This window comes from Leucoraja erinacea, chromosome 21 (genome assembly GCF_028641065.1).
Source record: "Leucoraja erinacea ecotype New England chromosome 21, Leri_hhj_1, whole genome shotgun sequence".
In the NCBI taxonomy this organism is placed as follows: Eukaryota; Metazoa; Chordata; class Chondrichthyes; order Rajiformes; family Rajidae; genus Leucoraja; species Leucoraja erinaceus.
The window spans coordinates 11,761,373-11,777,266 of record NC_073397.1 but is presented as its reverse complement, the minus strand read 5'-3'; the positions used below and the strand labels follow the sequence as shown (position 1 = coordinate 11,777,266).

General features: G+C 39.7%; 1 protein-coding gene across 5 annotated transcripts in view; it reads left to right on the top strand.

The window, feature by feature from the left end:
• mybl2b (v-myb avian myeloblastosis viral oncogene homolog-like 2b) overlaps positions 1-15,894 on the top strand; it is a 37,787-nt gene that overhangs the window by 14,006 nt on the left and 7,887 nt on the right. For all 5 annotated transcript variants that reach the window (XM_055652134.1, XM_055652135.1, XM_055652131.1 and 2 more), the window contains 7 exons: positions 610-702; positions 4,059-4,279; positions 5,081-5,237; positions 6,104-6,172; positions 10,278-10,517; positions 12,720-13,091; positions 15,724-15,866. In XM_055652134.1, coding sequence (XP_055508109.1) covers positions 610-702; positions 4,059-4,279; positions 5,081-5,237; positions 6,104-6,172; positions 10,278-10,517; positions 12,720-13,091; positions 15,724-15,866 — 1,295 coding nt within the window. The remainder of the gene's footprint in view (positions 1-609; positions 703-4,058; positions 4,280-5,080; positions 5,238-6,103; positions 6,173-10,277; positions 10,518-12,719; positions 13,092-15,723; positions 15,867-15,894) is intronic.

Genomic DNA, 15,894 nt, shown 5'->3' with positions numbered 1-15,894 from the left:
TAAGTAGCTGTGGTCCCAGCACCGAGCCTTGCGGTACCCCGCTAGTCAGTGCCTGCCATTCTGAAAGGGACTCGTTAATCCCTACTCTGTTTCCTGTCTGCCAACAAATTTTCGATCCATGTCAGCACCCTGAACCCCAATACCTTGTGCTCTAATTTTGCCCACTAATCTCCTATGTGGGACCTTATCAAATGCTTTCTGAAAGTCCAGGTCCACTACATCCACTGGCTCTCCCTTGTCCATTTTCCTAGTTACATCCTCAAAAAATTCCAGAATATTAGTCAAGCATGATTTCCCCTTCGTAAATCCATGCTGACTCGGACCGATCCTTCTACTGCTATCCAATGTGCCGCTGTTTCATCTTTTATAATTGACTCCAGCATCTTCCCCACCACCGATGTCAGGCTAACTGGTCTTTATTCCCTGTTTTCTCTCTCCTGCCTTTCTGAAAATGTGAGATAACATTAGCTACCCTCCAATCCCACAGGAACTGATCATGAATCTATAGAACATTGGAAAATGATCACCAATACGTCCACGATTTTTAGGGCCACTTCCTTAAGTACCCTGGTAATTAGATTAATTATACATTTGATTTTTGTTTTAAAGAACCGAACAGATACTCAGTGCCAACATCGGTGGCTGAAGGTTCTGAATCCAGATCTAGTGAAAGGTCCGTGGACGAAGGAAGAAGACCAGAAGGTAATGATTGGTAATAAAAGGTTTAGATTTTGTAGTTCCATAAGTTTATTACTTCCGAGGCCTGGTTAATATAGTTCTAAGTTAACAATCAAATAGAACCATTGAGCTCGGATTTATAGCAGTGAATTCCAACGTGGTGACTTACTCTTTTCTACCAAGTATAAAATAACCCATGAGAAATGAAAGCAACCTTGGCTCAAAGGATTAGTTAAAGCTAGTGGGATTGAAGGGGGAAAGTTATAACTTCACCAAGAAGGGAAGTAAGCTTGAAGTTAAGGAGGATTTTTGATTTCCACAAAGGATTACCAAGAAATTGATAGTTTGCTATTAGATTCTATTTGCTTTATCAAGAGGTATACAATTGTTTAAATTGTGGATTCCTTGCAAGCACAAATTATATAGTGAAATAATGGCAAAGGTATTAAATGTAAACTTGAGACATAAAATTGGAACAAGTATATCAAGCAAGAATTTTATTGTTCCAGCTCTGAAACAAATGGCAATTAAACACTCTTGAAGATATATTTAATGAAATTTTGAAGCCTATAAGGGGAAATAAAGGATGTGATGTTAAATTAATACATGAGGCGTTTTTCTATTGCACAAATGCCCTTTACTGGGAAGACAGATGCATAACAACATTCCAAAGATATTGCTGACCAACTTTCAATTGAGAATAAGTAACATAAATAAATTAATACTAGTAAATGAAAGAAGTGGTGGACCAGAAACCAACAAATTCCCTGAATTAAATAGATATAACCTATACCTGCAAAACGGGCAATGGTGGCATTAGCACTTACAGCTTGCCCTTCAAGTCTAATGTAATCCTGATTCTGAAAAATATTCAATGTAGCTCATTGCTACCTTATCAAGAGCAGTTAGAAAAGGGCAATAAATGCTGATCTTGCCATCTGCGCACAAAATTAATATAATGAGTTGACAGATAAATGGCTAAATAAATAAATGTTTTCGCACCTTATCCTTCCTATCACTGTCTCTGTCCCTCCTGATTTACAGTCTGCAGAAGGGTCTCAACATAAAACATCACCCATTCCTTCTATTGAGAAATGCTGCCTGTCCTGTTGAGTTACTCCAGAAACTGTGTCTAGCCCTTTTTGATTTGTCAGGCTGTAAATAATGTGGTAGTGGGAAAATCACTTCTTGGTCTTGGTGATTTACAATCTTAATTATTCAAGTGTGAGGGTTTGATTGCAACCCTCCAGTAGTGGTGGGAGTCTAGGGCCTGTGGGCATCGCCTTAGAATAAAAGGATGTATCTTTAAAATGGAGATGAGGAATTTCTATAGCCCATGGTGATGAATCTGGAATTCATTGCTACAGACGGCCGTAGAGGACATGTCATTGGGTATTTTTAAAGTGTAGATTGTGGTTGGCATGGTGACGCAGCACTAGAGTTGCTGCCTTACAGCGCCAGAGACCCAGGTTTGATCCTGACTAAGAGGGCTGTCTGGATTTTGTACATTCTCCCCGTGACCTGCATGTGTTTTCACTGGGAGCTCCGGTTTCCTCTCTCAATCCAAAGACATAGAGATTTGTAGGGTGATTGGCTTGGTAAAATAGTGTGTGTAGGATAATGTTAGTGTGCAGGGATTGTTGGTCGGTGCGGACTCGATGGGCCAAAGAGCCTGTTTCCGTGCTGTATTTCTAAACTGAAATAAATTAATAGGATCTTGATTTGTAAGGGTATCAAAGGTTACTGGGGGATGGCAGAAGAATGGGTTTGAGAGGGGGAAAATCAATCATCCATGATTGAATGGTGGAGTAGACTAATTTTGCACCTGTGTCGTGGTTTTATGGTAATAAATTCAAGTTAGCTGACAGTATAAAGCAGTATAGGCAAGTAAACCATGAGGAGGGCCAATAGGGTTTCAAAGGAATACCGATCAGTTATGTGACTACAAATGTGGTTTGAGTATGGATATATGTGAAGCTATCCACTTTGGTAAAAAAGATCAATGTGGAATGTCATTAATAAATGTAAAAATCCTGGAAGCATCAGAGTTTGGAGAGAGAGATGGATCTTTTTTCTGTGTTTTACATATATGTAGGTACAAAAATCAAGTAGAAGACTAAATTATATAGTGAGTATTGACGTATATATGCCAATGTTATTTTTAAAAAGGAACTGTATTAAAATAAGATCTTGGGATTCATGAGACCGCTCTTATGTTATAGTGATTAGTTTTTGTTTTGTAGTAAATGGTCACAAGATTGAGAATATTTGGCCTCTATTCTGAAAGGGCCTGTCCCACTTACACGATTTTTTTCAACGGCTTGCCGGCACTCATAGTCACAGTAGGTTGTTGAAAATTTTCAAAATGTTGAAAATCCAACGGCGACCAGAAAAAGTTACGACTCTTTGGGCGACTACTCACGACCATACAGGTGGCAAAGAGTCGTACCTTTTGCTTTTGGTCGCCACTGCGACTATGACGGGTGCCGGCAAGTCGCCGAAAAAAGTCGAGTAAGTGGGACAGGCCCTTAAGAATTTAAACAAATTAAAATAGATCTTATTGAAATAAACAACATTCTTAAAGGATTTGATGGAGCAGATGTTGAGAAGATTTAGAATTAGGATTTGAGGTTTTATTATAAGGAGTTTGTCATTTTGGACTGAGATTTAAACATTTCACGAAATTGTGAATCTTTGTAACCACAGCATTCATTTAGTATATTCAAGATAAAGATTGATACACTTTGGAATCCAAACAGAATTGAGTGATATTGAGAAAAGCAGTTAAAAGAAAAATTATAATCTTAATGGCAAACAGATGGAATTACCTAGTTTAGTTTAGTGATAGTGTGGAAATAGGCCCTTCGGCCCACCAAGTCTACGCCGACCAGCAATCCTTGCACATTTACACGAGGGACAATTTGAAATCTTTACCAAACCAATTAACCTGCAAACTTTTACATCTTTGGATAGTGGGAGGAAACCGGAGAAAACCCATGCATGTCACGGGAAGAACTTACAAACTCCGTACAGACAGCACCCATAGTCAGGATCGAAGCTGGGTCTCTCACGCTGTAAGGTAGCAACTCTGCCACTGCACCACCGTGCTGCCCCACTGTTCATCTAATTTCTAATGTTTCACCCTTGGATTGAGGAGCATAAATGTTGGAGAGCTCAGCACCTGACTTGTCTTTGCTGTTCAGTGTACCTAACTATAGCAATGTTGTCGAAAGGCTCAATTCGGCTTGCTCACGTTTTCTTTTGGCGTGCTGCACTGGGAAGTCTGAAATAAATGTCCAATTGTATGAGTTAAAGAGAATATAAATGCACAGAGCAGCAGGAAAAATGAACTGATCTTTGCCTCCTCTTGTTTTATGAAGGTAATTGAATTAGTTCAGAAGTACGGGCCAAAACGTTGGTCATTGATTGCTAGACTTCTGAAAGGGAGACTTGGCAAGCAGTGCCGTGAACGCTGGCATAATCACCTCAATCCGGAGGTTAAGAAATCATCTTGGACAGAAGAGGAGGACAAGATTATTTACGAAGCACACAAGGTCCTTGGCAACCGGTGGGCAGAGATTGCAAAACTGCTACCGGGGAGGCAAGTGTTCCACTCCGTCTCCCTGAGATTTTAAGATGATCAGTGATCGGCTGCTAATAATCCTTTCTATTTGTTTGTTTTCTGTGTGATTTGAAATTAGCAGGAGCTGAATGACCCACTTTGTCTGCAAGAGCTGTTTGTTGACAGTCCTAGATATATTCTGATATAATTTTCTGACAAGATGCCCCATGTGCTGTCACTTGCATTGAGGCAAATGTTTGATGAATACTTTTGGATGAATGGCTGTTAGCCTCCTTAAAATTACAAAATGGCAGATTTGAAGACATTGAGTAAGGCAAAGGAACATAAATAGCATTGGGAAAGTAGTCCACAAGCATGAATTTGGGAATGAAGGGTAAATGAGTAATACAATTATTCTATTACAGATCAAAAATGCTAAATTTTATTCAAAGGTTCAAATATTACATTATGAGAAATGCAATAAATTGTTTAACAATTAGGAAAAAAACAATATAAATAAAAGCAGGAAAACACCAGATTAGTCTTGAGGGCTGAATGTATTTAAAAACATCATAGATGATGTGTGAACCAATTCTTTTTCACCTTTACTGAGGGAAATATATACGTCTTGAATTTAAAGTTGTCGGCTTGGCAAAACTGTAATATCTCATGTTAATGTACAATCTTAACTCAGGATGTTTTACTGAAGCATTTTACCAAGTAAAATCTGACAGTTAAATCGCAGGAGAAATAATAGAGCAGGTAGTTAAAATCTGTTCCATTTGGGAGGATGTGAAGAAACACGTAAAGAGAGATGGATTAATATTTTTTGAATGACAGGACGGACAATGCTGTAAAAAACCATTGGAACTCTACAATGAAGAGGAAGGTGGAGATGGAAGGCTACTTGCAAGATGGTAACCAGAATATGCCCATGTTTTTATTTACTCATTCAGAAGATGGTGAAATCCAGTGTTTCAGAACCACAGTGACACAGGTTTGTATTCTGCAAAAGTTCAGAGAGGAATTCCTGCAGCATTCAAGCTTTATCAACTTTTGTTAATGTTGCTAGCTGACGTTAGGGTAGTCAATATAATGGGAAAGTTTTATAATCAGAACTGAATGATAAGTGCAAAATATACTTTTACTATTTCCAAAATAATGTCCCTTTTATTTTATAAAATATTGTGAAACAGTATGTAGGCTATTTTTGCATTACATAGCCCCATTACAAAAAAATATGTTTTGGAGGACTTTCCAGGCTTATTTCCTAAACAATGTTGGTTGAGGGATAAATTTGGGGAGATCTTGTTCTTGGAATAATACTATCATGTTTTTTTGTATTCGTTGGAGAGAGAAGTCGAGTCAGGCTCTCGATTTAAAAAAAGTAATTCTGATGCACAGATTACTGAGAACATTTTGGGCTCGAGCAGCAATTGAATCCTGCGAGGGAATTGAACAAAGTTGTGACGTGTTCTCAGTTTTCCTTTCATTTGGGTTAAAATACTTTTTTTATACTTGAATACATGTATATTTTTGTACCGTCCTTAGTTATAGTTTTATTACACAAAAGGTCATTGATTTCTGTATAGCTTATGGGGTGTGGGGGGTGGGGGGGGGGAAGAAAGTACAAGTTTTTTTTTCCCTTCATTTCCAAGATCTCACCAAATAGTATTTCTAGAACTAATTTCCTTAGCCTGCCATCCTGGATGATTGATTGAGAATCCACGATACAATTTGTGCAAGTCGTCTCCAAACTCTTCCCAGTTTCGGCAAAAATAGGGCACAAACTTCCTGATTGTTGTTAAAGGGCAGGAAATAATTCACTTGCATTGAAAAATTGTTTCTTAAATTCTGTTTCAGCCATCTTTAAAACAAGAGCCCGTCACCGTGGAAGCTATTTCGCAGCCCACTTCTGTTACGATAAAGCAGGTTAGATAATTTTGTGGTGGAGTACTTGAATAATTATTAGAAATTCAATTAAATGCATGTTTTAATGTTTGTATTTGGAAGGAAGGTTGCAGCCACATTTTGTAAATACATTGAGCACAAACATGTTTCATTAGTTTAATCCTATTTTACAACAGCGTTACCCATTTGACTGATGGTATTACTGTAGCGAATGAGAGAAACTGGTATCCCTTGTGCAATTTTGCGTAGGCATAGTTGCAATATAAGTTTGACATCTAAAATTCCAGTAGCAGCGGCGGGTTCATGTTTGTATCATACTGGGATTACTGTTCTTCAGCAGCTAATCGTGAGTGTGAAAAGGGAGAGAGAAAGGAGAAAGTAAGTGTGTTTTCAAAAAGTTGAAAATTTCAATCAAAACTTCAAAAGTTATTTTTAAGCTTTCTGAATTTAAGCTTCAGTTATTATCTTTTGGAGATGATCAGGAAAGCTAATTATTCAAAAATATTAATTAAAAAAATACTGGAAATTGACAGCGAGCAGCATTGTGGATTACGAAACAGAGTGCATTTCAGGGTGCATTTTTTAATCAAAATTAAGCAAAGGTAGAAAGCAAGCACGGTAGCACAGGTGTAGAGTTGCTGCCTTACGATGCCAAAGACCCAGGTTTGATCCTGACTATGGGTTCTGTCTGTACAGAGTTTGTACATTCTCCCTGTGACCACGTAGGTTTCCTCCCAAAAACATACAGGTTTGTAGGTTAATTGGCTTCCATAAAAATTATAAATGTCCCTACTGTGTAGGATAGTGCTAGTGTACAGGGACCGCTGGTCGGCGCACACTCGATGGGCCGAAGGGCCTTCTTCCACGCTGTATCTCTAAATGAAACTAAAAGCATGTTTTAAGTTACAGGGAAGGTGGAAGGGTGCGGAGAACAAAGTCTGGCAGGCAAGAGGGGGATATGGTGATGCAAGTGGTGATGGTGCAGTTTGAGTGGGTGTAGGCTTGTTAATTGATCAATAAAAGGAATGATAAATAAAAGGAGTTAATGAGAACAGTATAGAGGGAAAATAAACATTTTATACCTTAGAGGAACAAAATACTGCATTGCTGAAGATGTGAAGTAAGCGAATGTTAGTGTAAGTGAATATAACAATTAAGGCAGCACCAATGTAGAGAAGAACTGAAGAAGGGTCGCATCCTAAAACGTTGCCTCGCCATGTTCTCCAGCGATGCTGCCTGAACCGCTGAGTTACTCCCACACTTGTCCCTTTGTATCTGCAACTCTTTGTTTCTACGTTACAGGTTAATGACTTTTCATCAGAAGTAGCTGATTCTGATGCAATGGAGCCAATGAACTGCAGATGCTGGAATCTTAAGCAAAACACAATGTTTGAGCAATCCAGTGGGTCTGGCAGCATCTATGGAAGGGAATAGACAGGCAACATCATGGGTTGGGACTCTTGTTCAGATTTCAGATTCTCATGCAAACTGGAAAAGCAGGTTAACTGAAATGTGAAGTCAGGAGGGCTATAATGTATCTCGTTAGTAGATGATGGAGTCTAGAGTCAACGTGAACATAGAAAAAGAAAGAAATAGATGCAGGAGGAGACCATTCGGCCCTTCATGCCAGCACCACCATTCAATACGATCATGGCTGATCATCTAAAATCAGTACCCTGTTCCTGCTTTTTTTCCCCATATCCCTTGATTCCTATAGCCCAAAGAGCTAAATCTAACTCACTCTTGAAAAAATCCAGTGAATTGGCCTCCACTGCTGTCTATGGCAGAGAATTCCACAGATTCACAACTCTCTTGGTGAAGAGATTTCTCCTCATCTCAATCCCAAATGACCTACCCCTTATTCTTAAACTGAGAACCCTGGTTCTGGACTCCCCCAACATCGGGACCATTTTTTCTGCATCCTGCCTGTCCAATCCTTTAAGAATTGTATATGTTTCTATAAGATATCCTCTCATCCTTCTAAATTCCAGTGAATACAAGCCCAGTAGACCCATTCTTTCATCATATGTTAGTCCCGCCATCCCGGGAATTAACCTGGTGAACCTAAGCATACCCTGGTCTCATTGCACCTCCCCTTTTCCTAATCTGACACCATTCAGATAATAATTTGCCTTCCTGTTCTTGCAAAGTGGATACCCTCACATTTATCCACATTATACTGCATCTGTCATGCATCTGCCCACTCGCCCAACCTATCCAAGTCACCATGCAGCCGCATAGCATCTGCATTGCAGCTTGCACTGCCACACAACTTTGTATCATCTGCAAATTTGGAGATGTCACATTTAATTCCCTCATCTAATTTGTTAATATTTATTGTAAATAACTGGAGTCCCAGCACCGAGCCTTGCAGCGCCCCACTCGTCACTGCCTGCCATTCTGAAAAGGACTTGTTAATTCCTACTCTTTGCTTCTTGACTGCCAACCAGTTCTCTATCCATGTCAATACCTACCCCCAATACCATGTGCTCTAATTTTGCACACTAATCTCTTGTGTGGGACAGCATCTGATTTTCCAACTATTTGCTTTATATCTTCAATAATTAATTAAGCACTTCAAACAAACAGCCTTTGTAATTTGCTCAAATCTCATGGATAATTGTTGAACCCAAAGTTGGAAGTGAACAGGATTTTAAATATACAAAGTATTATTTCATATTTATGTTAACATCCAGATTATGTAAAATAGGACAAACCAAGTGTATAAATTCCAAATACTTTGAGATTCCATATCATTATATAAACCTCAAACACAGCTAGTGCAGGGTTCTAGGGGAGTATGGAACATTAAATAAAGTATATTTTTGATAGATCATTCTGTCATCCCAAAATTCAACAAGAGTCAAATTGGGAAAACTCAGTGTACATAACTTGCATGTGAAAGCAAAATAAATGCGGATTCCAGAAATAATAATGAAGTGTTGTAAATGCTCAAGGAGCATCAGTTAAAAGAGGAACTAAGTTAATGCAGAAACAATGAACTGCAGATGCTGGTTTACAAAAGAAACAAAGTGCTGGACTAATTCAGCGGGTCAAGCAACATCTATGGAGGATCGATGATGTTTTGGTTGGGAAGCCTCCTTCAGGTATAGTGGTAGGGTGGAGAAAGCTTGAAAAGTTGGGGGCAGGACAAAGCACTGCAAGTGATAGGTGCAAGCAGGTGAGGGCGGGGTTGACTGGCAGATGGGTGGAGGGAGGCGAGATGAAAAGGAGGTAAAAAGGGATAAGATAAGGAGAAAGGCGGAATGAAATGTGAAGTCGGGAAGGGATATAGGTGGCAGGGTATATGGGATTGGGGATGGGGGGTCAGGATAGTGCGAGAAATGCGTGCTCACCCAGGTAGTGCATAGGGACGCGAATGAGTATAAAGAAAAAAAAGTGGTGGTTTGTGTTACCTAAAACTGGAGAATTCAATATTCATACCTTTAATTTATAGGCTACCCAAGTGGAATATGAGATGCAACCTCATCCACTTAGCCTGTGGCCTCGCTTTGGCAATGGAGGAGGCCCAGGACAGAAATTCCAAAAAAGAATTGCTGATGCAAGTCAAGTCAAGTTTATTCGTCACATACACATACGAGATGTGCAGTGAAATGAAAAGTGGCAATGCTCGCGGACTTTGTGCAAAAAGACAAACAAACAAATAACCAAACAAACTATAAACACAATCACATATTCTTTTACATATTAAATATTGTGGGCAGAAGGAAAAACGTTCAGTAAAGTTAGTCCCTGGTGAGATAGGAGTTTACAGTCCGAATGGCCTCTGGTTTACAATGAAGAACACAAAGCATTGGAGTAACTCAGCGGGCCAGGCAGCATCCCTTGAGAGTCTGAAGAAGGGACCCGAAATGTCACTTCTCCATGTTCTCCAGAGATGTTGCCTGAACAGCTGAGTTACTCCAGTGCTTTGTGTCCTTCTTAGTCCTTGGTTTAAATGGCTTATTGTTTGGTTGCAAAATCCTTTTGGATTTGTAATTTATTTTGAGTTGCCACAAAATTATTTGTTGACTTAGTCCTTTCAAGTTTAGCTGAAAGCTTGTTTTGTGTTTGTTTTGCCCTTGCCTTCCCCTCTCTCGGCCCCACCGCTTCCATTTATTGACAGGAGGACAGTTTAGCCAGTTGGTCGGGCAGTCTTCCAACAGATAACTCCGCACATTTCGAACATGGACTATCAGCTTCCTCTGAAACCCATCAAGAACAGTCCACTTCAGATCAATCCCAGGAACCCAACCATTCCACAGAAGAGGCTTCCAATAGTATGTTCGTGATTGTGGAATGTGGGGGAGTAGTTTCTCCACAGAAGGCCCCTGAATTATCTGAACCTCTGGAGCTAATCAAATGTGTAAGTGGTTTGGAAGTTGTTACTCTTAAGTTGAAAACATTTCTGCCTTTTTATAATTTTGCAGCAGGAAACTTCTAATTAGTGCTAGAATCTATCATTTTTTTTTGCAGCACCTGTTCAAAAGACGAATGGTTTCTCAATAATAAGTTAGATTCCATTATTTGTGTGAATTGTCTGAAGTTAATTAGATGCTTAAGTGCCACATGTCCCTCAACTCTAGTATCCATCGGAGGCAATTGGATCTTTATAGAGTTCTGCATTCAAACAATCAAGGTTATGTTTTTTCTAGTCCCTGTTGTTGATCAATAAAGTGAGGCTCGAATGCAAATATGTATCTGGTCTACTAGGATAATCTACCATCCTAGCCTGAGTCGCCACCGTTTCGAAATTGTCAAATTCTCAATTGGAAACATGAATGTTTTGGAGGACAGGGGAAAACATAACTTCCCTGCATTATTTTGGCATGGGAGAATTGTTTGATAAATCCTGTATCTATCCTGCTTTCTTCCCCCCCCCCCACCATTACCATTACCATTAGCACTAATTTATGTGATACATTTATCATTAGAAGGTAATGGAGACTTGTATCTTCCATTATACCGGCTTCAGCTGAGGAAGGGGAAGGTGCATTCAGACTTCACTTTCCTTCTAGTGAAACACAGCAGCTATCTGAGAAGATGTTAAGTGTTGAGGGGTTTACAGGGATAGATTGTTTTGCCACCTTCCAGCATGCCCTCAAAATACTTATTAAGGTAATTGGATCTTTATAGAGTTCTGCATTCAAACGTTCACGGTCACTTTTTCCAGTCGCTGTTGATGATCAATAAAGTGAGGCTCGAACACAAATGCTTATCTCGTGGTACTGATTGGTTGACCTTGTAGTTAAGGTCAAACATTACCTTTGTCATTTCCGTCCTATATTTTTGTATGGAACAAGGTTAGAGTAGGGGTTGAGGTTATCAAACTTCTCGAACCATTGCATCTATATAATATCTAGTCAGCACCTTGGTGGTGATGAAATTCGGCATTACTTGGGCTTCGGTCATTTGGCAGTACTTGTTTTCCATGAACAATTTCCACCATTCCTTTGCATTTAAATGAAGTTCAATGGTGGACATGTTCTGGCAGTATAATTAGTATAAAGGTTTTTTAGCCTAGGATAGGGATCTGGAGACTTCCAGCTCTGGTCGAGTTGGACAGGATATGCAGCAAATCTTGTCATTTGCTTTGCAAAAATTAAACTTTGTAAATATATTCTACCCACTACTACTCATGAAATTGTTAACTAAATTATTCTACACATTAATGCATTTGAGTTGGAAATATGCATACCTGTTTGCTGGTTATTTCATTAACCATATTACCTTTTTTTTCAAATACTGGCATGAATCCCATATTTTTCAATGTCCTTGTTGCTGTTTGGCTGAAATGGGTGCCAAATGATATCAATGGACTCAAACTCAATTTTGCCATGCAGCTACTAAAAAAGCCATTGACAATGTTATATTTATTTTTGAAGAAATAAATGAGCAACTCCTTGATAATTCATGCACTTTGTGTTCAAGATTTTCCTAATGGCTCATAATTTTGAACTTGAAATATTAATCTGCCAATGTTTAAATATTCCAGTAATTTATTTATACAAATAAATAAATGATTGACATCAATACCATTGACATATCTGCATGGGAGGAGCAGGCAGTACATTATGAACTGCCTTTGGGCTCAAATAGACTTTGCCATCCAGGTCTAAGCATAACGGACACCCAATCCACCATCCTGAGCTTCTAATTTTCGAGTGCATTGACGCAGCAGTAGAATTGTTGCCTTATAGAGCTTGAGACTCAGGGTTTGATCCTGACTACAGGCGTTGTCCGAACGCAGTTTGTACTTTCTCCCTGTGACTACATGGCTTTTGTCCGTGGTGCTCCGGTTTCCTCCCATACACCAAAGATGTGCAGGTTTGTAGATTAATTGGCTTCTGTCAATTGTGTGTAATCTGTAGGATAGAGCTAGTTTATGGGTGATCGCTGGTGGGCCGAAGGGCCTGTTTCCCCACCGTATCTCTAAACTAAAACTAAGAAGGATGAAATAATGCTTTTGATGGGTTTGCTTGGTTTACTCAACTTTTTAATTTTTAAGCATGTTGGAGAAAATATCTAATTACTATTACATTAACACACTCTCTTCTTCATATTAAAGGATTCAGATGCATGGTCTGATTTATCTTGCTTCGATTTTCCGGAAGATCTCGTCAAGCAGACGCCTGCGGAGACCACCCAGCCGTCTTTGACAGAATATCGCATTGATGCAGATACCATCTCTGACCTGAGCAAAGGTGCAAAGAAGGGTGAACTCATCCCCATGATCACCTCCCCAGTTGCGGGTAATTTCAGCACCCCTCCAACTATCCTGCGGCGGAAGAGAAAAACAAAGATTACCCTTTCACCGGTTACTGAAAGCAATTCCAGCAATAGCTTCACGATCATTGAAAGTAGCACCAGCAGCAGTAGCAGCAGCAGCAGGACTCCAAAAAGTACACCAGTGAAGACCTTGCCTTTCTCACCATCACAGGTAATGTTGCAATTATACAGCAGTCAAAGCAAAATGAGCTATTTCCAGCAGATAGCTATCTGGTGGGCTCAGTGAGAGCCAGCAGTTGGATGGTTGGAAGGTGCAGGGACATGCAGCAGATGAGAAATCGGAGAATGCAAATGCTGGAATTTGGAGCAAACGATAAAATTGTGGAAACATTCGGAAGCTCAAACAGCAGCATCTTCTCTCTTCATTCTCAGTCCTGATGGATGGTCTTGACCCAAAACGTCAACCATCTCTTTGCCTCCACCTAGTTTCAGCTGATAAGTTCTATCAGTGGTTTATTCTGTACTGAAGATGTGAATTTGGCTTACCTTCTACTCTATTTCTGGATTAGCCAATGAATCCAAGAGCATTCCACAGTGACCTGAATTGAGAGGCAATATGTCCTTCATATTTAGCCCCTAAAATTTACATCAGCCATATTGACACATTAATCCCATTTCTTGTTCATGTTTAGTTTAGCGATACAGCGTGGAAACAAGCCCTTCGGCCCACCAAGTCTGAACCGACCGCACTAACATTATCCTACACACTAGTGACAATTTACAATTTTACCAAGCCAATTAACCTACAAACCTGTATGGAGTCTGGGAGGAAACTGGAGATCCCGGAGAAAACCCACGCAGGTCACGGGGAGAATGTATAAACTCAATACAGATAGCACCCATAGTCAGGATCGAACCCGGGTCTCTGGCGCTGTAAAACAGCATCTCTACCGCTGCGTCACCATTTAAAGATTGTTTTAAAACAATTTAATTAAGTGTATTAAGACATTAGTATTACTACATGTGAATTATTAATAATTATTGACACTTTTTACTGACTCTGAACGGGCCTTTGGAAGCAATCAAAAAGCCTTTTGATGGCATAAATTTGCTCTGCCTGAAACTTGTTACTGCTCATAGTTGCCTCTGTTTCAGAGCCATTGGCAGCCATCGCAGGTGCCACAGGTTAAAGCGACTGCAGTTTGAGCAGAGGGGGAACAGTGGCCATAAGGCATAGGCCAGGTCCAGTGTGCCTGCAGTTAAACACGAGGAGTGGGAACACAGGCCTCGCGCTGCTATATATAAGAATACAGGCACCACTATAAGCATAAAAATGAACACTCATTAATTAACAGTTAAAACATTTAAATATCCAAGATGAAACATGGTGATACTTTGTGTACTCTCTAGGTGAGGTCTGCTCTATGATTTTACCGGATTGAATGCAAAAACAAAGAATTTCACATGTGATAATAAAGTATCACTGAACTGATATTAGATTACAAACTACTTGCATTGAATCACAAGGTACAGCTGTTTAAACAAAAAAACGCTCTTATCTCTGCAATGTACAACAGTCTGGAAGCAAATCGTATTTATGCTAATTATGATTGGTTCGTCAATGTCTACATGTTTGTTTTTGGGGTGGGAGGAATAAGAGATTGAATTTAGACAACCTTGCGAGTCATCAACTGACAGCAAATTAGTGGATATCAGGGATTGAACGCAATCCAGCCTGTCGCGTGAGTGAACAGAAAAGCATGGTCCATTTGGCCAAACCGATTAATAATAACTAGTACTAGAATCCACGATGGAGACTTCTGCTTCATCTGGCCTGTTTTATTTACTAAAAATATGAGTCATATTTTGATGTTTTGTTCTACATAGAAAGTAGAAAACCACAGCATAGGAACACTCCCTTCAACTCACAATGTCTGCCGAACATAATGCCAAGATAAACTAATCTCATCTGCCTACATGATCCATACCTCTCAATTCCCAGCATATCTAATCTGCCTTTCTAAAAACATCACTGTCATATCTGCTTCCTCCACTACCTCTTGAAACACAAACTTGCCTTTAAACTTTGCCTCTGTCACCGTGAAGCTGTGCCCTATGGTCTTTGAGGTTTTAGCTTTATCACACCTTTACAATAAATGAGAGTCATACTTACAACACAGAAGCAAGCCCATCAGCCCACTGGTCCTTGCCAACCAAGAAGCCGCATCTAAGCTAGCCCCATTTGCAGGCAATTTCCTGTCAACAAATATCTTTAGGCTCTATTCATAAAATGAAGCAAGCTGAAAGGTAACCCTTCAAAACCTACCTTTTAAAAAAAAAAAAATGTTTTAATTGGAATGAGCTGAGAAGTTTCCTCACCAGTGCACGGCTCTCCCTCCCTGACATCTTCAATTAGACTCACAGTGATTAGTTTTCATTTTCTGTGGTGCAGTGGAGGAAAGAACTGCAGATGCTGGTTTAAATTGACGATGGGCACAAGATGCTGGAGTAACTCAGCGGGGCAGGCAGCATCTCTGGAGAGAAGGAATGGGTGACGTTTTGGGTTGAGACCCTTCTTCAGCTGCCTGTCCTGCTGGGTTACTCCAGCACCTTGTGTCTATCAGTGCTTCAGTGGAGTTACTTACAGGTGAGCAATTGGGGGTGCTGATCAGTTTATCCACGATAGTAACCACTATGGTTGGAGGAAGATGAAATTTAAATTTTTAATTTTATATTCTGGATCTTAGTTAATTTACTTTCAACAAATATACCTTTTAATGTCTTGTGTATGCAGTTCAGCCATGAGTATTTAGTTGAATAAAACAAAATGTTTATTTTTATAGTTTTTGAACTTCTGGACCAAACAAGACAGTCTTGATATAGAGAACCCATCTCTTACTTCTACACCAGTGTGTAGCCAGAAAATCATTGTTACAGCCCCACTTCAACGGGACTATACACCCAAAGTTCAGAAGGAGAACTCAGTGTAAGTAACCAATCTAGTTGTCAGCTTT